The 25,951-nt window shown below is 40.0% G+C and overlaps 2 protein-coding genes across 2 annotated transcripts; both read left to right on the plus strand.

Moving 5' to 3' along the window:
* The first annotated feature begins 559 nt into the window (after positions 1–559).
* LOC148848616 (uncharacterized) lies at positions 560–6,514 on the plus strand. The gene is made up of 7 exons (XM_088951169.1): positions 560–743; positions 860–1,248; positions 1,707–2,257; positions 4,598–4,790; positions 5,449–5,513; positions 5,628–5,838; positions 5,920–6,514. The coding sequence occupies exons 2-7, from the start codon at positions 1,090–1,092 to the stop codon at positions 6,268–6,270; spliced, it is 1,530 nt and encodes a 509-aa protein (XP_088807295.1). The 5' UTR covers positions 560–743; positions 860–1,089; the 3' UTR covers positions 6,271–6,514.
* Positions 6,515–11,009: 4,495 nt separating this feature from the next.
* On the plus strand, positions 11,010–11,550 carry LOC148848617 (uncharacterized). Its single transcript, XM_088951344.1, has 2 exons — positions 11,010–11,193; positions 11,255–11,550. Exons 1-2 carry the CDS (start codon positions 11,010–11,012, stop codon positions 11,548–11,550), a joined length of 480 nt encoding a protein of 159 aa, XP_088807470.1.
* Positions 11,551–25,951: the final 14,401 nt, after the last annotated feature.

Raw genomic sequence — 25,951 nt, forward strand, 5'->3', positions numbered from 1 at the left:
AGGCATGAAAATGGTTAAAATACCAATACAGTTACTTTGATCAAAATGTTTATTTTTCAAGTTCTCTGCCCTTTACATCAATCACTTAAAAGTAAAGCTGCAAAATAACTTTAAATTCTCTTTCTTTAGTTTTAATAGAACCAGTTTCAATAGTAACTATACGAGAGTATTTTGGACATTTTCTTGCTTATTTTTAAAAGATTGTAACTCGCAAATGTGTCACAAACTTTAGGGGAGGTAATAGCAATTAGTACTAGAGTTTTAGGGGAGGTTTTAGCAACTTTACAAAACCGGAAAGGAAGTTTCAACAATCTAACTTTTTTTATTAATTTCATTTTCCCCTTTTCTTTATTTTCTTCGACCACTTAGAATGTAAGCTTTTCACGTTGAAATTGAAACTGTTGGACAGTTCTAGCAGCACCAGTATTCACGTATAGTCCACGTTTAACAAAATTAAGAATTAGAAGATGAACAATAAGTACAAGGGACTGTTAAGGGCCCCACGCTACGAAATCCTCAAATGAAGCCGGAAATTGACACAACATAGAGGCAGCTAAACACTTTACCAGCAAGCAAGCCCGCACCTTCAAAAACCAACTATTCTGTTCTTCGTCTATATTCACTCTTTCCCCGCGCGTCGAACGGTACTGCGAATCTCTCTAGATCTCCAGTAGATTTATTTAAATCATTCCTTTGGTTTCCTCGTATAGAAATCGAGAAAGTTTCGGCCGCTAAAATCCTAGGTAAGAAGAGATCTTCAAAGATTCTAAAGTGTCGAAACTGATCTCTGGTTTTCTGTTCATATAATTAATCACCATGACAAGTGCTGATATCGATTTTCTTTTTGGCCTTTATGAAGTCAACTCGGTAATGAGAAGTTGCTTGGTTTCTCGCCCTGTCTTTATGTCTTTGTCATTCTTCACCAATCGTTACGGGGACGCTATAAACTCCATTGTTTCCAAATTCCAGATATAATCAGACTGATATATGTGGTTTTAGCAAACAGAGACTGGAGGGCTGAAAGCAGTGATGCTTGGAGAATTCTCATCAAGAAACTCTTCCTTTTAGAGTGATTCAGATTGGGAAAATATGAGAGAAAACGTGCAGAAACTTGGGAGTTTATTCAAGGGCGGTTGTGGATTCTATAGGCAACTCTCATGGAAGGGACCTGAAAGAAGGAATAGTGTGCTCTTCTTCTTCGTTCTCTTCCTCTGTGCGGTCTTCGTTTCTGCTTACTGGATTGACGCTGTAAGTTTCACCATAACCTTGAACGAAATGCAAACGAATTCATATTTCTTCGTCATTGCTCGACAAAATCTGTTTTCTTTCTTCTTCCATTGTTTTTTTTTTTTTTTTCTTTTATCTTTTTTCACTGTCCTTGTTGTGGTCGTCACTCGTCAGCATATGAAAGGCTAGACCATTGAATTTGAACCGTCTCTTCAATGGTCTTGGAAGAGACGTGAGAAACCGTCTCTTCTTTCTGTTCCACAGTTTTTCTTCCTATCACGCCGGCTGTCGGCAGACTTGGAAGAAGAAACCAGAAATCCCTAAGTAGAAACCATGCATCACGCATGTGAATGTAGGTCCCTAATCGCTACTCTGGGTTGTTAATTTGATTGCTATGACCTGTCACTAGGATCATATTCATGTTTATGGGAACAGATCAGAATCTTTAGATACTATTTTCTTAATTACTTTCTGTGCAGTCTATCACGGCAGATTCGAAGCCAGCAAATCTGTTCAAAGTTCTTCGTAAGCCGAAGAGAAGAATTGAACTCCCACTCAATTGCACAGCCGGGAATCTGACACGAACTTGTCCGTTGGGTTATCCGTCTACATACGAATCCGGGAAGTATGAGAACTCATCAGCCGCTCCGGTATGCCCAGATTATTTCCGTTGGATTCACGAAGATCTGCGACCGTGGAAGGATACCGGAATCACGAGGGAGATGGTGGAGGGAGCGGGAAGGAGTGCGAAATTTAGGCTGGTGGTGGTAAATGGCACGGCGTACGTAGAGAAATACAGGAAGGCCATTCAGACGAGAGACGTATTTACGTTGTGGGGGATTCTACAGCTACTGAGAAGGTACCCAGGCAGAATGCCGGACTTGGACCTCATGTTCGACTGCGATGACCGGCCGCTAATCAGATCGCGGGATCATCGGGGACCCAACGCTGCCCCACCGCCCTTGTTTCGTTATTGCGGGGACGACTGGACCTTGGACATTGTTTTCCCTGATTGGTCCTTTTGGGGATGGTACGTAATTTCCTCCCTCCCTCTCAGTCAGCCCACACGCATAACATAACAACATTCCAAAACATGCTTTAATTTTTGATGCGCGAAACCTATGATACCGTAAGAGTTTTGACCAATGAAATCCTCCCTCCTCCTCAAGGAGCCGGGATCGGCTGCTCACAGAACGGACCTACTGCCGGTACGGGATCTACTCCGCACACATGGGCGCCTCACACGTACATCTAACGTGCATTGGAAACATATAGATGTGCGTGTGAGGCGCCTTTTGTTAGGAGCAGGAGCAGATCCAATTTCCCTATTGCCCATCCTATCCATGCTCCATCACATCACAAGCACGGGAGATGAGAGGGGATGGACAGTAGGGCACGTGTAGGGCATGCTCTGTGGACGGCTGATTCAATCTCCAATCAGACAATCACAATATAAAGGGGAGTTCAGATTTGTAACCAACCATACTCTCAATTTGTTCCAAATGGTCGCGGCAGCTGCACATTGGAAACATTACCATAAATAGATGTTCAAATGATGCAAATGTATAGTGTAAAAGGGGTCATATAAATTGCAAAATTAGGTTAATTTTTTACCGATAAATTTATCTTCTTACCAAACACACTTTTAGTTGTAATGGATGAAAATATGAATTTCAATAAAGTATATAATTTTTTTATTAAAACCTTATTTGAAAATAAATTTACTTATTTTTTATTGATGTACTTTTACGTTTTATTATCAATGTAAATATATCTTGGCCTGTCATTTATAAATGCATAAATGTAATGTTTGACAAATACGGGCAAAAGTGAATCATAGTACAAATTTACCCTGAATTAGGATTTGTACTCCATTTGCATCATCTCCCAAAGCAGCCTAATATACGGTTGCAATGCCCAAATAGTATAATATTGGGAGCATTTGGTTGATAGCATGTCGCTATTCATAAAAGGAATTTGGATCTATTATGGAATAGCTTTTCGACGTCTCTATCATCAACACATTACAAGCCTCTTGTCTTGTCATTCATAGAAAGATATTTCCAATGCTCGGCGATGGTGTCTTACACATAGGGATAGGGAAAATTTATATCCGTGTTAAATAAAAGTGAGAGACCTCACCCAACATGTTACATAATAATAAAAATCTAAATATTCAAGTACATCACCTAATAGTCTAATACCTTAATACCACCCCCACTTGAAAAAAGAAAATATATAATTATATAAATATAAAATCATATTTCCTATGACTACAGACGCAAAACAACCCAAAGACCCCTCAATAAAATCTGAACATACCATGTTTGATTTATGTTCATGTAATTAGGGGTTAAATTCAAGCATAGTTGTAAGAAATGTTTTTTCTATATTGAATATCAACTTTGGTTATCATTAATAGTTATAAGTTTTTTAGATATTATAACTTTTGTCATAAATCAGATCCATAAATATTCTAATAGCAGTCTTTTAAATTTGCTTTGAATCATTTCAAGGATAAATTAGGGTATTTATGAGACAAGTGTGAGAAAATTTACCGTTTTTGGGTTGGTTTTTAAAACCTTGTATGAACATGGATGGTATTTTCTTTTTTCTTTTTTTTTTTTAAATTTGACAAATGGTCAGTTTTGTCAATTCCAAAAACCCTTATTCAAAGTATCGGTAACATGGGGGCCGATACATTGCGAAACTTTGTTCCTTACTATACCAAGAAAACTTTTGATAGGTTAGACAACTGTTATTGCTATTTACTTTTGGATATAACCAAAAAGTTTTCTTTTCTTGAGGTTGTGTTTGGGTGCAGTGCAATTTTATTTGCACTAGTACAGTACCCCCAAAAGTTGTAAGCTGTTAATGGACTGAATATTGGTCCAAGCCAACCCAGATCAATATGAGTAAAATCCAATCTGATGAATACTTTGGACTATTCTGGATTGGTCAAATTCAATTTATATGGAATGTCCAATATATTTAAATTGGTTTTAATTTAGATTGGCTCTAATTCAGACCCGGTCTATTGACACCCGTACTAGTATCTTCTATCAATGAACAAGTTATTGATTTAATCTGACCTAATCTAATATAAACCTATTACAGATGGACCAGGTTCAATCGAATCAAATAAATATTTTGGACCATTAAGTTTGAATTGATCTAATTCAATAAATCTTATAATACCGTCCAATAAATTGATTTTGATTTGAATGGATCCAACCTGAACTCAGTCCATTGACACCCTAGTGGGATGTAATTTACCCTAATTCAAATTAGAGTAATGTAAGGCTGATGCCTAATTATCAGATGCTCTGGATTCTAACCATATATATCCCACTGTTGTTTGTTTGAGCAGGGCAGAGATCAACATAAAGCCATGGGAATCTTTGTTGAAAGAGATGAAAAAAGGAAATGAGATGACCAAATGGAGCGAGAGGGTACCATATGCATACTGGAAAGGGAATCCATATGTGGCCCCAACCAGGCGAGACCTACTCAAATGCAATGTCTCTCAAGAACAGGATTGGAATGCTCGTCTCTACATCCAAGTAAAAGTTTCTCTTTGTTTTCTTGTCATTGCTCCTTCGTTACTACCGTAGCTGATATTGTCCATAGTAGACATATAGTTTACAGTTACTATTACCATTACTATTGCTATTGTTTGACTAAAATCTCATCAGCTTATGAAAACACAGGTTTAAGTTTGAAAGCAGTTACTTTATGCGAAAATTATACTAAAACTTAGGTTCGTTTGATTTGTAGTTGGAATCGGATTCAAAATCTTCTGGAATTGGAATCGGAATGATCCATTCTCATAATCTGTTTGGTTCAGTCACAAATGGGAATGAGATTTCATTCCCAAGGAAGGGGCAGGGAATGGCCATTCCCTCAAATAAGAGAATGTCATTTCAGCAAGAATAGGAATAGGATTTTGATTCCGCCTAACCAAACAGTTGGAATCGGAATAACCCATTATGATTCCGATTCCAAACCCCTATTCTCACAAACCAAACAAGCTCTTAAATCTGTATTTACTATCTAGTGAGTCTACCTCTCCAAATAGCTCGAGTTGGTTAGGGATAACATTTGATAATGGCCTCTTTGTATAATTTACGGTTAATCCATCGTGCTATACTCCACTAATTACAGATGGAGCATTAAGATTTCAGTACAATATGAATGGTTAGTAATAGCTACCATTTACAGGATTGGAACAGAGAATCTCAACAAGGTTACAAGGAATCAAACTTAGAACAACAATGCACCCACAGGTATATATTATCATGGACTTGTTACAATTTTTTACATAATTTTCATTTCTTCTCTTCTCAAGTTCAAGTTCATCCCCTGTAGATCCTAGGCTCCTAAATGGCATATATATGTAGGTATAAGATCTACATAGAAGGATGGGCTTGGTCAGTTAGCGAGAAATACATTCTAGCCTGCAATTCTCCCACTCTGCTAGTGAGGCCTAATTTCTATGACTTCTTCACAAGAAGTTTAGTACCTGGCCGACACTACTGGCCGATAAAGAGCAATGATAAATGTAGATCTATAAAGTTTGCAGTTGACTGGGGCAACAATCATACACAAGAGGTACCCTCCCTCCCTCTCTCTCTCTCTAGATCTCTCTATAGCAAAATCTCCATAAACTATTATTTTCCATGGAATGACCAGGCACAGGCCATTGGAGAGGCAGCTAGCAGCTTTATACAAGAGGAACTAAAGATGGATTTTGTGTACGACTACATGTTCCATTTATTGAATGAATATGCTAAGCTCTTGAAATATAGGCCAACTGTGCCTCCAAATGCCATTCAGTTGTGTTCAGAGACAATGGCTTGCCCTGCAAATGGATTACAAAGGAAATTTATGATGGAATCAATGGTGAAGGCTCCTAAAGAAACAGGCCCGTGTGCCCTGCCACCACCCTTTGATCCTGCGACTCTTCAAGCTTTCCAAAGGGAAAAACAAGATTCAATAAAACAAGTGGAAACGTGGGAAGCTAAATCCTGGGAGTCTAATTAACACCTATAGACTCTGGAGGGCCTTTTCTCCCTTCTATGATAGCTTTGTTTCTTGTATATCCATCTCTATAAATGTATGTTTAATATAGAGCTGAACTAATTAGTTATGTATAGAAATAAGGTAATAGTAATATTAGGGCATTTTGCGGTGAGCGTCGTACATGAATATGTTGATATGTTTCTGCAAGCCTCTCCTGGGTTTTGCGGCCTCTTGCTCAAGCTACTTTAAAAGCTCTGCTCTCAAACATGGCTCAAAACGTATTCAAAACAGACGTTTGGGCAATTTTTTTTTCTTTTTTTTTTTTTGTCTTTTGGTCTAAAAAAGTAGGGGTGGCCACGAGTTGAGTTTTTTAAGATCTATTCAAATTTGGTTCGGTTTGGTCTAAATCAAGTTTTGACCCTAATAAAGTTTGACTCGTGAGACTCACGAGCCTAATCAAGCTTTTACATATATATATATATATATATATATACAAATAATAAATATAAAAATATTATATACATAAAATTTTAATTTTTACATATAATAATATAATTAATTTTTTATATGTCAAATAAAAAATAATTTTATATGTATATTTTTATTTTTATAAAATAGTTAATTCACTACTAAGCTTCCGAGCTTTTGACTCGAGCTCGAGCCTGATAGTCTATTAGCTAGCTGAGCTCGAATAGTCAGATATTCAGCTCGACTTGGCTCGAAACCACCCCTATAAAAAAGTAAAGGAAGTTTTTAAATGTTGAAAAAGAAGGCAGCTTGATTATGTGTAAGTCCTACATGTGTAGTGGTTCTCACCTTGAATTGAGGCCCCGTTCACTTTTTGGTAAGTTATTTACCCGGATAAATGCAATTACCTGGGTAAGTTTTTCCTAGGAAACATTTACTTGAGTAAGTGCATTTATGATTTATCAATGTTCTTTTGTTTTTTAGATAAACAAAGTAATGACCATTTTAGTCATAAAAGTTCATTATTAAAAGGGGCATTTTTGTCCCGTTCAAGTGTTAGCAACTTTCCTCCTACGTGGGAAAGCTATTTACCCACAAACTTTCCTTGGTCCCCACATTAATATGAAAAATGAACATGGGATTCTTGGTCAATGGGAACCAAAATCTCGTTGACGAACTTTCCCCCCTCTCAAAATCCAAAAAAAGAACGCCCCTTGAATGTTATTAAAAATAGGGTAAATTAATTAGACTTCCCCTAAAGTTTCTAATTGTTGCTAAAACCTCTTAAGAAGTTTGATAATTGAAATCACTTCCCCTGAACTTTCTGACACTGTTGTACAGAAACCCTGTCGACACAAATTTCATGTATTTGGATAGCTTAAATCCAAATAAAGAAAGATACAAGGGATTTGAACTCTCTTTGGTTTCTGCTCGATGACATGTGCAACCTTTGAGTAACGGTCGAATTTAATGAAGACGAGGGCTGCTGGTGTGTTTCTCGTGCTTCTTGAAGTATTGATATAGATTTCCTTGAATTTAGTGTTTCTGAAGAGTTAATTTAGATTTCTTCACTCCAAGCTTCACGTTTCATTCATTGTGAAAGATGCTTCTCTAAGAAGGGCCCTTTTATAGTGGCTTGATCTTCTTTGGAGAGCTTAAATTCAAGTGTGTTGTAAAGAACTAAGAAGCTTTTCCCTTCTTTACTCTCTCTTGATCTTGAAGTTGCTAGAATTTGTAGGAGCTTGTGGTTGCTTATAATCTGTAAGTGTTGGTGTGTGAGAGCTTCCTACAATGTGAGTGTTGAAAAAGTGAGCTCTTTCTTCTTAGACAATGCTATTTATAGCCAAGGATTAGGGCTGCCACCTCAACCCACTTTGCTAACTAATCCCATGTGAGTGGAGTGTTGGGTTATGATTAACTCCTATAATGCACCATTATGTAGGAATTAGTGGTCTTGTCAATGGAACTACCCAATTACAATAGAACTTGCGCCATATTGGACTTTGTACACTTGGATCCTTGGGCCGTAAAATCATATTTATGTAGACTTGGGCCTTGGGCCCATAGAGGCTCATATTAACTTGAGAGGGCTACCATGTAAATTAAACTCACTTATTTGGCTTGAAAATTTGCATGTCTACAAACCCCCTTTGTTAGAACCATCTAAAAAGAGGCATGGAAAATGTCCAAAATAATCATGAATTCACTTTTGCTCAAAATGTTTAGTTTCCAAATTTTATCTTCATATAAATCGCTAGCCCAAATCCTTCCAATGTCTTTTCTAAAATTGATTTATTTTTTTTAAATTTGCCCTTCATATCAATCACTCAAAGCTAAAGCTGCAATTTTAAATTCTCTTTTTTTTTTTGTTGTTGTTTATAAAATTTGTATTGTTCTTTTTGCATAAACTAGCCTCAATAGTAACTATATGGGTATTTCAGACATTTAATAGTAATTGCATGGATATTTTCGATATTTGTATGCCTCTTGTTAGAAGATTCTTGCAAAGGGGGTCAACTTGCAACTATGTCATAAAGTTTAAGGGAGGTTACTGCAATTACTAACTTCAAGGGAAGTTTTAGCAATGATAAAAACTTTAGGGGAGGTTTCAGCAATTTGCACTTAAAAATAGGGTAAAATACAAAAACCTCCCCTAAAGTTTTTGACAATCATAAAAAGTTCCCCTTTAGTTTTACTTTAATAAAACCTCCCTTGAACTTTTAAAAAAGTTGACAAAAACCTCCCTTCTATCACTGACCTAGACAAAAAATGTTAGACCAATGCATCCATATTTTCCAAATATCTAGTTTACCCTTTTGTAATTCTCTCTTTCTCTCTACTGGTCCTCTGTCAAGGAGTCAAGTGATGTTGTTTCTTTACACACTGACTCGTTCTCTCCCTAACTTCAAAAGTCACGCTCCCTCATCCCCCACTTCTCTCTCTCTCTCTCTCTATCTGAGCTTTCAAATGCCCCATCCCCCTTGACATTATGAAATCTCCAGTAGGCTTATGCATCAGTGTTATTTACGACCGATCCAGCATCTAGAAATCGCTCGATAATAGTGCCAAAAGTAGAAAAATGTTATTTGTTACAGTAGGTTTTGCACCAACTAAGCGCCACTGATGACTTACAAATGCTTAAATCAGGGTTCCAGCAGATGGGTTCCCATCGTTTTAGGGTTTCATTCACCCTCTACTGTTGCTGCCGCTGAAACAACCGAATGATTGCAACATTGAAGCAGAAAACAGAGGACCAATCAATAGTCTTAAGTCAGGATTTTCAAATACCTGAATTGGTAGCACCTAAAAATGGCTTCGACAATCTTTCTCTTTTTCAAAATAGAAATTCCCCCTCATGAGTGTGTCCTTATTCCCATCTATTCCTCCCCTCTCTCCATTATAACTTTATGATTGAGGTTTCAAAAATTAGAACAGAGAATCCTCCCGTTCTCCCTCTGTGAAATTAAAAATGAAACTTCAATTTCTCCTCCAAAACGAAGCCAAAAAGCATCCACTATCTACTGCTACATATATCTCTCCCTCCCTCCTTGTTTTATCATCTCTCCTGCTCTCTCGTTTTTCCCGGGCACCAGCAATGGATGCCATCTCCCTCCATGAATAAAACAACAAAGAGAACATCCCTCCTTCTGCCAACCAGATTAGCCCACTTCATGCAATCAATCCCTTTTTCACCAATAAAAAATGAGGAGGATCAAAGGGCCTCTCGAGAACATTACCCATCTCATCTATCCATTAGTTTGATGCAATTCAGTTGTTGATGTTGATATTCTTTTCTAGGTAATATTGATGCATAGGCTTACCGGAGATTTCATGACGGCAAGGGAGATGGGGCATTCCAGAGATTTCATGACAACGAGGGAGATGGGGCATTTGAAAGCTAGAGAGAGAGAGAAAGAGAGAGAGAGAGAGAGAGAGAGAGGGAGGGAGGGAGGGAGGGAGGGAAGGAAGGAGGGAGTTTGAAGTGGGGGATGGTCGTGGCTTTTGAAGCTGGGGAAAGAACGGATCAAAGTGTGAAGAAACGGTGTCACTTGACTACTAGAGAGAGAGAGTCAATAGAGAGAGATAGTAATTTACAAAATGTATATAAATTAATTTACAAAAGAGCAAAATGGGTATTTGGAAAATATTGATGCATGGATCTAACGTTTTTTTGTCTGGGTCAATAACGGAAAGGAGGTTTTTGTTGATTTCTTTAAAAGTTCAAGGGAAGTTTTTATGAAAGTAAAACTAAAAAGAAGGTTTTTATGATTGTTAAAAACTTTAGGGGAGGTTTTTATATTTTAATTATATGGCGGTGAGAAATTAGAAGAAAGTGGTGATCTCTAGCCCTCAATGATCTCCTCTGGCTGAAAGTTGTTAAAATAAACTCTAATGGAGATTTCAAGATTGGGACCAAAGCCTCTTTTGGAGTTGTAGTGCGAAATTGGAGAGTTGAAGTGGCCTGTTTTTGAGTTTGGTAACTGGAGCTTCATCTCCGAGTTGAAGCTGTATTTTGGCCTTAGTATTGCTGGTCTTTATTTTGTTTTGTTTTTTAAGTGTTATTTTGGAAAGTTATTGTAAAATGTCAACTGTTTGATTTCTTGGTTTCACCACGTGTTCTTGAAGTCAGTTAGAGTACATGTGTCCTGTATCTATATATATACAAGTAAATAGAAACTATGTGATACTCTTATCAGAATTTATATGGTATCAGAGCACCTCAGGTGTTCAAGATCCCATGTTTCCTGTGTTCATCCTCTGGTTTTCTACTTCCATTTCTTTTCTCGTTTTCCATGGCATTCGGTGCAAACTCTGGCAACTCTTTTGTCAATTTTCTCAATGATCCTGCATCACCTTATTTTCTTCATCCTTTTGACAGTCCAGGTGTTGTTCTTGTTTCATCTCCTCTGAACGGTGACAACTACTCCACCTGGAAAAGAGCAATGAAGAATGCTCTGTATGCCAAAAGCAAATATGGTTTTGTTGATGGCTTGTTTCATCTCCTCTGACTGCTTGGCTGAAATGTAACTTATGGTAGTGTCGCGGATTCTTAATTCTTTGGCAAAAGAACTCCACGAAAGTGTTGCATACGTAGAGACTGCCGCAGAAATCTGGAAAGCTCTAGAAGAAAGGTTCTCTCAAGGCAATGGACCAAGAATCTTTCATCTCCGGCGTGAATTAGCAATCTTGAAGCAAGAAAATCTTCTCGTATCAGCTTATTATTCCAAGATTAAAGCATTATGGGACGAATTGAGCATCTATCAAATTGTTCCAACTTGTGCTTGTGGCGAAAAGGAATTCGTTGTTGAATGGGAAAGAGAACGTGTCTTTTAGTTCTTGCTCGGTCTGAATGAAAGTTTTGGTGCAGTTCGTTCATACATCCTCATCATGGAGCCCATTCCTTATATCAATCATGTGTACGCCTTGATCTCACAAGAAGAGCAACACTAAAGTTTAATGCATCAGAAATCGCCCACTCTTGAAGTTACTGCAACGATGGCTAATAAGCCATTAACCAAGAATGGAAATAGATCAAAGTTCAAATGCGAGCATTAAAAATGCAATGGTCACACCAAGGATCGTTGTTTTGAATTGAACGGGTATCCACCCAACTGGTATGGAAAATGATTTACAAATAATAACAAAACAACAACTGAAACCAGTGGTGCAAAAACTGCTTCCCCAATTGCTGGATTAACACTTGAGCAATATCAGCAGTTATTGGACCTCCTTACACCACCAGCTTCATCTAATATCGCTGGTACGTTTGCTTCATGTTTCCATTTGAATTCACAATTCTGGATTTTAGATAGTGGGGATACAGACCACATGTCTACGGTTGATTCCTTTAGGACTGTGTCAAGGCCAGTTTAGTTACTGAATGGTGATATCTTGCCAGTATCTTCACAAGGCATCATTTCACAAACCCCTGATCTGGAATTACATGATGTCTTGTGTCTGCCTAATTTTACTTGCAATCTCATCTTCATTAGCAAGATTACCAAACAACTGAATTATGCTGCTATTCTTTCCTTCATTCTGTGTCCTTCGGGACCTTCAAACGAAGAGGGTGATTTGTTTGGGTGAACAAAGAGGTGGTCTATATTACTTTACTACAGTACATACCTCAACTGCTCTACATACAACAACTTTAAATTCTCAGCTATGGCATTTATGCCTTGGTCATGCTTCATTTGATCGCATTTCTCTCATTTCAAAACTGAATGTAACAAGACCTAGTACTGATGTCTGTTGTGATGCATGTAATAAGGTCAAATTGACCAGACTTCCTTTCCTTAATAACCACACCATTGCTTCTACTGCCTTTTCATTACTGCATTGTGACATATGGGGCCCTTATCGAACTCCGTCAAATTCAGGTGCTCGGTATTTTCTTACAGTGGTGGATGATTACACACGTTGTGTACGAGTTTTTCTCATGAAACATAAATCTGAAATAACAATGTATCTTGTTTGGCTTTATAACTGGATAGAAATACATTTCAATGTGCATGTACAGACCATTAGATTTGATAATGGCCTAGAATTTTCAGCTGAACCTCTTATGACCTTCTATAATGCTCACGGAATTGATCATCAAACGTCTTGTGTTGCCAAGCAGGTCTTCCAGTGAAATTCTGGGGAGAATGTGTTCTAACAACGGCATACCTCATCCCCACTTGCCAACTCCAATACTTCAAGGTCTTTCTCCATATGAATGACTCTATGGTAAGCCACCCAGTTATTCTCATCCGACAGTGTTTGGATGTCTAGCTTGTGCCAAATTTCTTGGCAAGGTCCATGACAAAATGGCCCCTCGCTCAGTTCGTTGTATAATCATTGGATATCCCAATGGGCAAAAGGGGTATCATCTTTACAACCTCGAGACAGAATCTATCTTCGTCTCTCGAGATGTGCTATTCTATGAAGACCAGTTCCCCTCCAAGTCCCTGGTCCCTACAACAACTGATCATTCACCAATTATCCATTTACCAGTCTTGGACAATGAACATGTTGCTACAACAAATCCAATCGGATCTTCTTTGGCCCAAGACTCTGTGACCGAATCTGACATAAGTCCTACTGTGATTGAACCCATAACACACAAATGAACTTACCAATCCATCAACTACTCTCTCTAGACGTGAAATTAGACCTCCTTCCCATTTTAGTGATTACATATGCTCCACTATTAAAATTTGCAGACCTACTTCAAACCTAGGATCAGCCTTGTCTTCCACACTCTTGGACCATACTGAACCGAGGAATTATGCCGATGCTGCTTCACATCCACATTGGCAAAAAGCCATGAAAGAAGAGCTCTCTGCCCTTGAGCACATCAACACTTGGGTGCTGACTCCCTTACCTGCTGGTGTGTCCGAAAGCGTGGCGTTAATCACTCTAGAACACCAGTTTAAACATTTATAATTTTTTCGTTTCTCACAACAATTATAAACGTAGTAAATGGTGAGAACATGTTGTATCCACAGGGAAGCAAGGGAAAAATAATTATGTACTTAGATCCGGGAGAAGAGAAAGAAAGTGGGAGTTGTAGAAATAAAAAAATTAATTAATTAAAAAAATGGAATTCATTAAAACCAAATTCGAACAGTACTGAAAATAACAAGTGCATAAAAATAAATAATAGAAAAATAAATAGAAGGAACAAAATGAAAGTGTCTAAGAATCTGACCAGAGGTGGCAGTCTTCGGATCTCTCCTTTGACCCTCGAACTTCTTGAGCTAGGCCTTTCGTCTTACCTAGCTGAATTTCAGATCTGCAGAAAAGAAATAAAACACAAATTAAATCTAATAAAAATAAAATTACATGAAGGAAAAATTAAACTGTAAATTAAATGATAGAGAGCAATTCTAAAATTGAAGAAAAAATGGTTGGGATTCAAATCCAGAGGTGGTTGTAGTGGTGTTGGCGAACTACAAGTAGGAACCCCTCTTCTTGCCTACGTGTCCTACTCTTCCTCTACCTTGAACTTCTCAAGATCAGCCTTCCTTCTTGCTTGGGTGAATTGACCAATCCCTTCTATAGGGCCCCTGAGACATTTTTTATAGAGAAGGGTGGGCACAATTGGAAATAGGGAGAAAGATGGGGTCGGAAACTTGGGTTTAGCAAAGTTAGGAACGCCCTAGGGTTTCTAATGGATGGCTAAGATGGTTTTGGGGTGATCCTATGCTGAAAATAAAAGGAGAGGGCACCCAATATTATATAGGGTTGAGATTTGGGCGCCTAGAAATGGTGGGTGTAGAATAAAACATCTTGGGTTAAAGGTCTATGATTAAAAGAATAGGTGGTGCCCTACATTGAATGGTTGGGATATAAGATGGAGGGAGTGGCTAAGATTTGGAGGTGAGGGGCTGAAAGGTGAGGATTAGCAGAATATGTGGTGCCCTAAGGTTTAAAAGCTATAAAAAAGAGCCCTAAAATGAGTGGTTGAGATTAAAAGAGGTGGAGGGTGGAGATTAAACACATAGGGGTGGCTAGGGTTTGCTAAGAGTGAAAAGATTAGGTTAAAAAAGGCTCCCTAGGGTTTGCTAAGGAGAGGGGAGCATGATAATACAATAGGATGGGCGCCAACTGGGTTTAGCAAATAGGAGGCGCCCTCCTGTCCTCAGTTCTTTACAAAAATACCCCCTCTCTCAACTTGTCTTTACACCAGCTTCCCAAAAACTACACTTCAACATAGAAAACTTTCTATTTTCTACATAATCTGCACAGAGACCCTCAGAGGTCACATAATCGATTTTAACTGGGAAAATGGTACACTTTGACTAATCTAAGGCCAAAAATACCCCTAAATTGATGCCCTTAAGGCATCAAAATGCAGGGTTATCACACCCCCCAACTTAAACATTGCTAGTCCCTTTGCAATGCAACTTTAAAATTACACTGAGTATATAGATCTTTCCCATTACAAGGTCATCCCTAGCAGAATTAATCAAGCATCCTGATTCCAGCATTCTCAAACTCTATATAGATCGGTATTGGGCTTTAGGGGTAATACCGTATTATTTTGAGCATTATCAAAACATAGCTTAAAAATCTTGTTTACCCTTCCATTTGCAAACTGTCTTGATAAGATGATATTGATTTTAAAATCAAAGAGGTATTCTTCTTATTATTTCTGACTACGGATTTCTACCCCTGTACTTATTTTTATTGTTACCTTTCACCATTTTACACGAATCTCGACACTTGACTTAGGTGAAGAGACCTAGTTACTAAGTGTTAGGTAAGTATCTTCAGCATTCCCTTTTCCTTTTGACGTGAATTTTGACACTTGACTTAGTGAAGAGACCTGGTTACTAAGTCTAAGGTGTCCATTGACCTTTTATTCACTCGCTCTGTTTTTTTTTTTTTTTTGTTTTTTTTTTTTGCAACACTATTCAAGGTAGTCCACTGTCTCTTAACAATTTGAAGAATTTTGTCTAATTTCTTAATCTTTCTCTTCATGTCTTGACATGGGCAAACTAGGGAGTATTTTCTAATTCTTAAACGGTTTTGACAATATTCGAATATGACCAATTTTTGACTCCTATCACTTGCTACCAATTTCTATAGAATTCAATATTCTTTAATCAGCTTCTTTATCTTTTTCTGTTTGGGAAACTCTTTTAATGGAAAATTTTAAAAATTTTAGTAAAATTTTAATTCTCCATATTTGAAGGCTTAGCATCTCAATTTTATTTTTCATTTCTCTCTCGCTCTCTCTCTTTCTCCTTCTTTCCTCACCCCCAACTTAAATGTCATTGTCCCTAATGGCATGACTAAAATGATGCAAAGAAGATTTGGGCCAAAGGGAACAATGAGTACGGTTTTCTTGAGGGGTTCAAGGTATGCCACCTGGTCTTGAATCAAGAAAATAATGAAAAAAACTCTAATCCTAAAATTAACTAAAAAAAAATTACGATAGGTTGCCTCCCAACTAGCGCTAAGTTTAACGTCTTCAGCCGAACACATTCGGCACTGTTCCCATCTATACTTCCCAACTTACTTTCATCTTTCGACAGACAGGGTTCAAATTGTGCTAACCACGGGGTAGACAGGGCCTCTAAAAGATCATCAATTATATCCACCTTGCACTCATCTTCCCTTGTGTTTGGATACTTAGAGGCACTAAAAATGTTTAACCGAACTTTCTGCTCCCCTAATGAAATGTCCATTTCTCCCGATTTACAGTTGATATTTGTATCGGTCATTGCTAGAAACGAATATCTTAAGATTATCGGGATGTGGTTCAGTTCCTCGGTTAGGGTCATGTCTAGGATGATGAAATCCACTGGGAAGTGACAACCCTCTACCCTGACAATGACATCCTCAATAACACTTCAAGGAGTCTTGACTGACCAAACAACGAGTTGCAGAATTACCGAGGTAGGTTTTAACTCGCTGATCCTGAACCTATCATAAATGGACGGAAGCATATTTATACTGACCCCAAGATCCAATAGAGCCTGATCGAAGGTGATTCTAGATATGACACAACTTATGAGAGTAGCATCAGGATCTTTCATTTTTCGGGGAAGTTGGTTTAGGAGAACTGCACTAATATATGCCGAGAGCATCATTTTTTGTGGAGCTGATCGTGGCTCCATCATTGGAGTACATAGCTCTTTTAAGAACTTGGCATAGGCCGGGATATGTTGGATCGCGTCGAGGAGAGGGATGTTAATATGGACTTTCCAGCTCTCCTCGTTATGAGTTTCTTTGTTCTTTAGCATTGGCCCGACTATGAGTGTAGTTGGAAAGGAAACTACGGTTTGGTTTACTATAGACTCTTCTTGCTCCTTTACATTAACTCTCTTTTTCTCACACAGGTCCTCTAAAATCCTCCCACTCCTTGTGGTTGTAATGGCCTTAGTATTTTCACACTGAGGGTTCTTAGGAGGTAGCTAAATTTGTTGTGGAGGAAAACCCAGTGGCTGATTTCTAGAAGTTGCAACCGGTTGACTCGGTATTTTCCCTACTTCTGTCCTCGCCTTGGCTTCGGCTAGCTGTCCTGTTTGGCTCTCTAATCTATCAATGGACTGCTACTGATTTAGGACCAGTTGCTGAAGCTGTATGAATTGGTCATCTACTATATGTGCTTGAGGAGGTTGTGGGCAAGCCTAATAAGGTTGGGTCAGTTGGTTCTTCGGATGCATCTGCTGGAACTGACTTTGTATTTGTGGCCTTTGAAATTGGTGGGCCATGGAGTTAGATAGGTTGTATTGGGACTGTGTATAGGTTTGACATGGTTGAGCCGGTTGAGTCCTGTGGTAATCATTGTACTCCCAGTGGGTCTGTGCTTTAGACCATTGAGAGTGCATATCTAGCGGGGGGTTTTCTTGGACTTGGGACCTATAATTGAAATTGGGTTGATTTTCCTACCCAATGTTATATGGACTAGAGAATGGGTTAGCCTTGGGTTGAAAAAATCTGTTGGCCACATGTATTTGGTTCAGACGAACTGGTTGACATGGGCCCGCCATAGGGCTTGTACAGATGGAACATGATGGATATGATGACAACGTTGGGTATGGACCACTTTGTTGACGATGTGCAAGGACTTGATCAAAAAGCGGACTCTCCGCGTTGGTGACCTGGTTCTCCGTAAGGTTATGGTGCCTGAGCCCGATGTTGGCAAGCTCGGTCCAAACTAGGAAGGACCCTATCGAGTAAAGCGAGTACTCGGGGAAGGAACGTACGAGCTCAAAACCCTGGAAGGGGAACAAGTACCTCGAGCATGGAATATTGTCAACCTAAGGCAGTATTACCTATAAATAACTGAGTAGACCACGAGTCACTCTTAGGGCTTAAGGGACAAAATGTCGAGCTAACAAAGACTTCGGTGCAATTAAACTCCGAGAGCAGACCACGAGTCTCTCAGGGCTCAAGGGTCAATATGCCGAACTAATAGACTTCGGAATAATAACCTAGCCACCTCTATGATGCAAACAAATTTTAAGGGGCCACCAAAGTACATGACGTATCGAGGGCGCAAGCAGACCAGCAGATTCCGCGACGCTTAGCTCACCTCGGCATACAACCAGAAGATAGTTCGGGCATATGCCTTACTATGCCTTATTTTGCCTTACTATGACAATATTATCTATAAATCACTGAATTTAGTAGACCACGAGTCGCTCATAGAGCCTAAGGGCCAATTCGCCAAGCTATCAATGACCTCGGCAACACGAGACCCAGTCACCCCCTCGATAGGGGCAGACTTTAGGAGAATGGACCACGAGTCGCTCCCTCTAGCCTAAGGGCCAATGCGCTGAGCTAACTGAAGACTTCGACGCTATGCATGACTTAACCGTCTCGCCAGCATAGGCCTAGTATGCCAAGGACAAAGGCGTTTTGGGTACAAACTCCCTAAACGCTTAGCCTACCTCGATATACGCTGATAGGGGTAAACACCAACCTAAGTAGCCAAGTAAACAGGTCGGCCACGCGCCTTACTATGTCTCCCTCGGCATATGTTGTAAAATCTTATGGTCACCCCTACTAAGTACAGGGAAACAGTTCGGGGTGACAACGGTAAAGGGACACCCACCTCAAGAACTAAACTCGCTAGCTCGATAGCTTGGGATAAGACAAACACTTCGGCAGAAGAGAATTACACAAACACTTAACAAAATATGTACTTTCATTACATAATATGTGCTTCCATTACAAAAACCTCAGTACAAAGGATCGAGAAAAAAGAGAAAGTAAAACTTGAGCTCGCAGGCCCAGAGTACAAGGACCACACAACTACTTCGAAGGCTTGTCAACTTCACTCGGAGCCTCTTCGGGGGTGTCAGCCAGGTCGGTAGCACCAGCCTCCTCATCGCTGCCCTCCTCTTCGGAGTCCGGGTAATCCATGGCCTGGTGGGCCATGTCGTCTGTGATCCTCCAGGTGGTGATGGCACTTGTGTCGAGGTCCGGGTATGTATGCCTTATCAACCACCTGCTGAGCTTAAACCCCCTACGGTAGACCTGCGACATCACATCGTTAAACCTAGATGATTTGACGTAGTCGATGACGGCCTGGATCTTCGTCTCCCTGAGAGCTTGATCGAAGATCTCAGTCTTCTCCTTAATATTAGCTTTGAGGTACTCCACCTCGTGCTCTAGGGCCCCCTTAGCTACATTGAGTTTTTGCACCTCAAGCTGCGAAGCCTCCTGTGAAGGGATGAGAGATCCATCCTATGGACGCCCAAATCTTGCGGAATAAAGGGGCAAATTTCAAAAATTTTTCTCTCCCTTCAATTGGGAATCGCATTCCCTATTTAAAAAATCATATTTTCAAGGATCATTCTTGAACCATAAATTGAACCAGATCTGAACCAAAAGGAGTAGGAGAGGATTATACCTGATACGGAGACTGCTCCCATTGAAGATGGTGCAGTGCAGGATGGAGCAGAATCAGTAGTATTCTTCTCCAAGAATTCTATCCTTCGCAAGGAACAACAGGATGGCACATGAGCACAACTTCCTATCAATTCTTTCTCAAAGAACTGGTGTCAAGATCGAATCTTGACTTCTTCCACAACTAGAGATCAAACTGGATGTCTGGCAGCTGCAAGAAGGAGGCGACAAGAAAGGTCTTTGCAGGGATTGCATAAATCTTTCTTCTCTGATTTCAGCTCTAAAGAGGATCTGATTATGTCATTCTTCTAAAGGCTATCGCCCCCTCCTTCTTTTGTAACCCTAAGAGATCAGCTCCTAATCCAATTAGGAGCTACTAATCCAAATTAAATTTTGGATCAGACCTCTCTTTAGGTGATAAGGATAAACCCTTATCTTATCTGCATATTAAATCAGCCTTTTCCTAATCTATTAGGAGGTTTCGAACTCTCTGAGTGGATAGGGTTAAGACCCTATCCTATCTGCTGATCCATCTCAGAATTCGCCCATATTTAACTTATTAAATAAGTCCAGTTCGAAATGGGCTTTAGGCCCATTAAGCTTATGTGCTCACTTAACCTTCCTAATTGCTGCCTAGTTGGGCTTCCTTGTATGGCGTGGGACCCAAGCATTAATCTACACATCAGCCACATGGGTTCGGCCCAGCCTTTGTTACAAGGCCTGGCCGAATACACTGTTATGGACAGTGCACCCCCTGAAACCCATCAAATGGGCTCTATGGACCCAACACTTACCCTAAGTTGTCCCTGGGCCAAGCCACCTTGTAACACCTAGGGACTATGGGAAAATGCAAGATTAGCCCATCAAGTATTATCCTCAATGGTCTTACACTTAACCTCTCAGCCCATAATGATCATACACTACCTGACAAGAGAGGACCTCTCCTTTGGCTGCAAGGAACAGTGTTGCACTCTCTGCTTATATGGATCTCGGGAATAAAAACCATCTTGCAAACATTTTAGAAACCATAATATATATACTTTTATATCTCATAGAAAATATACTTTGCAAAACAAATCTCAACGATTGAAATCGGCTACTAGTAGTCTTGGTTTCCATCAGTGAGTGCATCCTCGATCATTACCTTTGTCCGACAAAGGGGCTGATTCTGTCACTATGATCACCCACTCAGATGAATTCTCAGACTGTCCCAACATACCCAGGTTTTGACCCCCGCTAAGAATCTCACTGATTGGTACATCAAAGACAGCCCAATCTGACACCTAGTACAATATCATAATTGAGTCTAGGGGTCGGGTGTAACTTTCCAGTTTTGCCCATCAATCTCCAAGGTCCAGGGCAATACTGAAAATCTAGTCTAGTTCATAGATTCAGTTAATCCTACATTGTATGTGCCTAGAGTCTCACCCTGGTAGCTGAGACAGGCCACCCCAACCGACTTGGTGGCACCACAGTGTCAGCCTTATCAGGATAGGTCTCCCCAGACCGACCCATTGGCTGTGAACATTCTAAACTAACACGAGTCTCATTAAGTGTCCAGTTTAAGGGTATTACACATAAACAAACCAAGGGAACATGAATCAAATATGCACTTTTATTCATTTACAATAAACTCTTAAAGTACATCATTCTGATTGAAGATAAGGGCATACAAAACTGTCTAACATCTTGACCCGCCTTGAGGCTCTCCACCTCGAGCATTAAGGCCTCCTAGCCTACTCTGAGCCCGTTCAACTTAGCCTTCAGTCTGTCCCTCTCACGAGCTAGCTCCTCTTTCTTTGACAACAGAACTTCAATGAAGCTCTTCTGAGCTACAGCGTCACCTTCAAATTGATGGATCTTACACCGAGCTACCCTCAGATCAGTATGTGCTGCGCGAGATGACTCCTCAGCAGCCAAAGCCCGCTTCAGATGAATGTCAGACTGAAGGGTCAACGAGTGCACGGCGGTGTTCACCTGACAAAAGGAGGCCGGTCAGTACCAAAGAGAAGAACGAAAGAATGGGAAAATGATGATTCTTAGAGTGTGAACTCACCACCATAGCATGGGTTGCCGCACGGGCCCCGAGTTGACCATGGGTGAGATTGGCCCAGTCTGTAACCTGTATGGGGTAGACAGCCCCTTTACTTTTTTCAATGCTAAACTGGGGGATCAGGGTGCTCTCCTCCTCCTCCTGGCTCCTCGAACTAGACACCATCGTCTCAGCAGCATGATGAGCCGATCCTTTGGAAGCCTCAGTAGTAGCCTCAGCGGGATTGGGAACTTCGGTAGTAACCCCAGCTGGCTTAGCGACTGGCTCTACTGCCACCTTAGGCTCCTGAGGTGATAATTACCCCTCCAAATCTATCACTGGAGGGGCATTAGGGAGCTCAAATTCTGAGATGGGAGCCTATGGAAGCTCGGGCTCCGAGATGGAAGCCTATGGGAGCTCAGGTCTCGAAGAAGGAAACTGTGGGAGGTCGGGCTCAGGGGTGGGGGTACTTGGGGGCTCTATGTGCGCCTTCTTGGCGGCTCGCTTCTTCCTCTTCTTCATTTGGCGAAGGATCCTCTAACCGGTAATCCTCTCTTTCTCCATGGGACTTGCAATAGAGCTGGCGTCAGTAAGCTTGAAAACACTTAGCTGATTAAGTGAGACGCTAAGGTAAAAATAGACCTACCCGGGCTCAAACCGGCCTGAATGAGCTTCTCTTCGGCAATGTAATCTTTGTGATAGAACCCAACCTGAGCCCATGAGTGGAGTGTTTCCCTCATCTTTCGGTCGAGAATAATGTCGAGGTCTTGGGTAGCCACCCTCCAGCTAGTATGAAAGGGCCACCCCGTGCTATTCTGGACTACAAAGTAGTCTCGCTTCCAGGTCGGGACCTTGCTTGGGAGTTTTTGTAAGAATTTGAAGCCCGGGTGAGGGGACAGATAGTAAGTCTGCCTGTGCTCGGGGAGAACACCCGAGGCACTCTTCTTTATTGACAAAATAGAACAAAGGTTATCTATATCTAGGGGAAGGTTGTATTCGAAACGAAGGGAGATAGTTCTGACCACGTTTCGAATAGAGTTTGGGTGGAGCTAGTCCAGCGTAACGTTAAAGCGTCTCAACACCTCGGGGATAAGGGGGTGAAGAGGGAAACGAAGCCCGCCGACGAGTTGCTCCTTAAAGAGCACGATCTCATCCAGACCGTGCTCCCAAGGGAAGTTGCCGGTAGGAAGACTATATGAGTATTCCTGAGGTAGGTTGAAGTGCTGGATGAGGTGCTGAAGTCTCTCCAGCGTCATAGTGGATGGACCAAACTGATCTGGCACCCGACCTCGATGGGAGTTGAATGCCAGCCTACCCGAGGTCACCTATGCCTCGTGGGAAGGCTGGGCAACGGCGGGGTCGCCCTAACCCAAGGTACCCACCTCGGGCTCGTCTAAGAGACTATCCCCGCTAGACATGAATGAAATGAACTGAAAAAAAAAAGGAGAAAAGGAGGCTCAGGACTCACCAAGGAAAAACTAGAACTGGGCGAGTTAGAAGACCTGAGCTGAAGACTCCAGACGCGAGCTCAAGCTAGACGGAGGATACTTAGTGGCGAAAGAAAATAACCAGGGTCCCCCATTATTTATAGCCGCTAGGCCCAGGCACCGACAGTCAAGATCGAAGTAATCTAACGGTCCTCAAGAAAACCGGCTGCAAGGCTCTCAAGGTGAAATCAGTTTAGCACATTTTTTGGTGTCCGCGAAGTCCAGATTGCATGACGTTCGCATATGAGTTGTACGCGGCCCGGGTTTTTTCTTCCGAGTGAACCAAGCGCCAGACCGGTCTGGCCAACGGGTTGCCCAACAGAGTAGCGTAAGTGCCGAGCCAAATCCACCCAGTGCACTGTGAACTCCCCGTAGAGTGTTCCCTCCGAGAGAGCTCCCCGGGAACCCTTCACCTTCTTCCTCTCAGGTGCCATCCATCACAGCTAGGAGCCAAATCTCAGCCAACTAGGAATGCCCAAATTGTGCTGCATCACTTGGTTTTGAGAATCTTTCTCTCATTCCGTGGCCCAAACGTCCAGTTAAATTTTCTTTGTCAAACCCATTCAACCGATGCAAGGTTTGTGGCCAGGCTTTTTGTTTTCCGTCTTATGCATGGAATCTACGTTGAATTGTCCATTTTCTACATATGCAAACAAACCGAGGTACCCTAAATTCTTCTCATACAAAATTTCCAAGTAATTCTTACTCCTTATTTTCTTTAACCACGTACCTTAAAAATCCCAGGGTCCAAGACCTAAATTCATGTTTAATAGTAATGCCGTGAAGGGAGGGATACGTCGTCGCTTTTGGATGCGATGGTGGTTCTAAATTCTAATGTCAAACAAGTAAACATCATTTGCATTGTCGTCGTTTCAAAGTATCAATGTAAGTCGTCGTTTCAAACTGAATCGCTTTTACCACTGGTTTTTGGGTTATCAAATATCAATTCTGATGTAGTGGGATTTGATGATAATCTTTTGATTTTTATTTTATAATCAATATATAAAAATACATAAACTATCAATTATCCTTTATATAAAACTCAAAATATTATTGCATTTAATATGTTCTATATACCTTCTATAACAATATGTGGGTTGGGAGGTTTGGATTTAGCCTATTACGGCATCCTAGTTATACCCGTACGATGTGTAAAATCCCAAAACCCAACCCTGCCCCAAAAATCCATATGGATTGAGATAGAAAAACAAATCAAATGTAATACACCATGCAAAAGATTGTATTGATCAAGAGCAATGTTTGATGAGATCCTTGGAATAGATAAACAAATAGGAGGCAACAGACTGCAAATTAAAGGATTGTTTTGATCAACGGCAACTTTTGATGAGAATTTTTATGTTTAGTAATAGATTTTTGACTGTGGCTATCAGCGTCACCATTACCTGCTTCAAATGATTACATATAAAATTCAACAATAATGAAAAAAAAAATCATAGTGATTATAACATGCATCATTTTTCAATTCATATAACTGAAAAAAAAAAATCGAGTTTCACTAAAATATACAAGAAAAAAGCTAAAAATCTAAAAACGACCAAAGAGGTAGGTGGAGGGAGCCTTACCGATCGTTGCCGACGTGTTTCAGGTAGGGTTTCGGTTGAAGATTTCAGATCTGGGACAATACACGCATGAAACGTCTCGGATCAAAAAAATAAAAAAAACAAAAAACAAAACAAAACAAAATGGGAATGAAGATGATTAACTAGAACTGAAAAACGATCCACCCACTGATCAATTTTTTGTGTTCAAAGTCGTCGTCGGTCGCCCTCTGGTATCTTGCCGCTGCTACCCTGTTTGAAATGGTCAAATGGAGAAGACAAGGGTGTTTTGGGCATTATAAATTTTTTTAAAGGACTGGACTTCCCAAGATTATTTTTTTGAAGCACTTGTTAAAAAAAGCAACCTTGAACCTACTTAGTTAAGTGCTTTTTTTGAAAATAAGCATTTATACCTAACTTATTTATCAAACAGGTATAAGTGTTTTTTTTTTCCACTTAATTGTGGTCCCGGTCCAGCACTTTTTTTAGATACTTATAAAAATAAGTACTTCTTACCAGTGAAATTAAACAGGGCCTTATAAGTGCTAATTCTCAAAATAAACATTTATTTTGGATTTATTTTTTAAACATAAATAAATGCTTATTGGTGTGGTCCCAACTTAAAAAGAAGTAATTATTCAAATAAACACTAAATTTTAAGAAAGAAATATGAGAATAGAAGTAAGTGGCTACATATTTAAAGTATAGATACACATTCCATGAGACAAAAAGTGATGGACACGCTAAGGTAGTTGTTATTGCCAAACACAGCTTCTGTGTTTTGTGTTTTGGCTTACAAACCCGAATCTCAGTTGAGTTTATGAAGAATAGAGGTAGGAGAGAAAATAATAATAATAATAATAAGATTAGTATTGGAATTCAAAAGTTTGAACATTGACGAAATGTGGGGAGTGAAACTCTCTTAGATATTAAAATGTAAAGTCAAAACACTTTAGCAGTGCTTTGGGCTTTAAAAACAGGAACTCAGAAGCTTATCTAGACGCAAGATTTTAAAAAAGGACATTTGCAGTAATATAATTGTATAGCTATCAGCTGAACTTCAAGACATTTTTGTCTTATTTGAGTGCAAGGTGATTTGGAGAAGACAGGGCATGTCAAAAAAAAAATATTTCTAATTAAAATATGGGAGCTAGGTTTGAAAAATAGAGGCTGCTAGTGCTTAGTGAAATGCACCATTTATTAATTAATTTTCCATAATGAATCCTGATAATCTTTACTCGCTGAATCATGAAGAAACTGAAATGGAATAATTTGATTCCACGTGGTTTCTAAAGTCAAAAACCACT

Source organism: Nelumbo lutea, chromosome 6, assembly GCF_056320005.1.
Source record: "Nelumbo lutea isolate HS-2025 chromosome 6, American lotus-T2T, whole genome shotgun sequence".
Lineage (NCBI taxonomy): Eukaryota > Viridiplantae > Streptophyta > Magnoliopsida > Proteales > Nelumbonaceae > Nelumbo > Nelumbo lutea.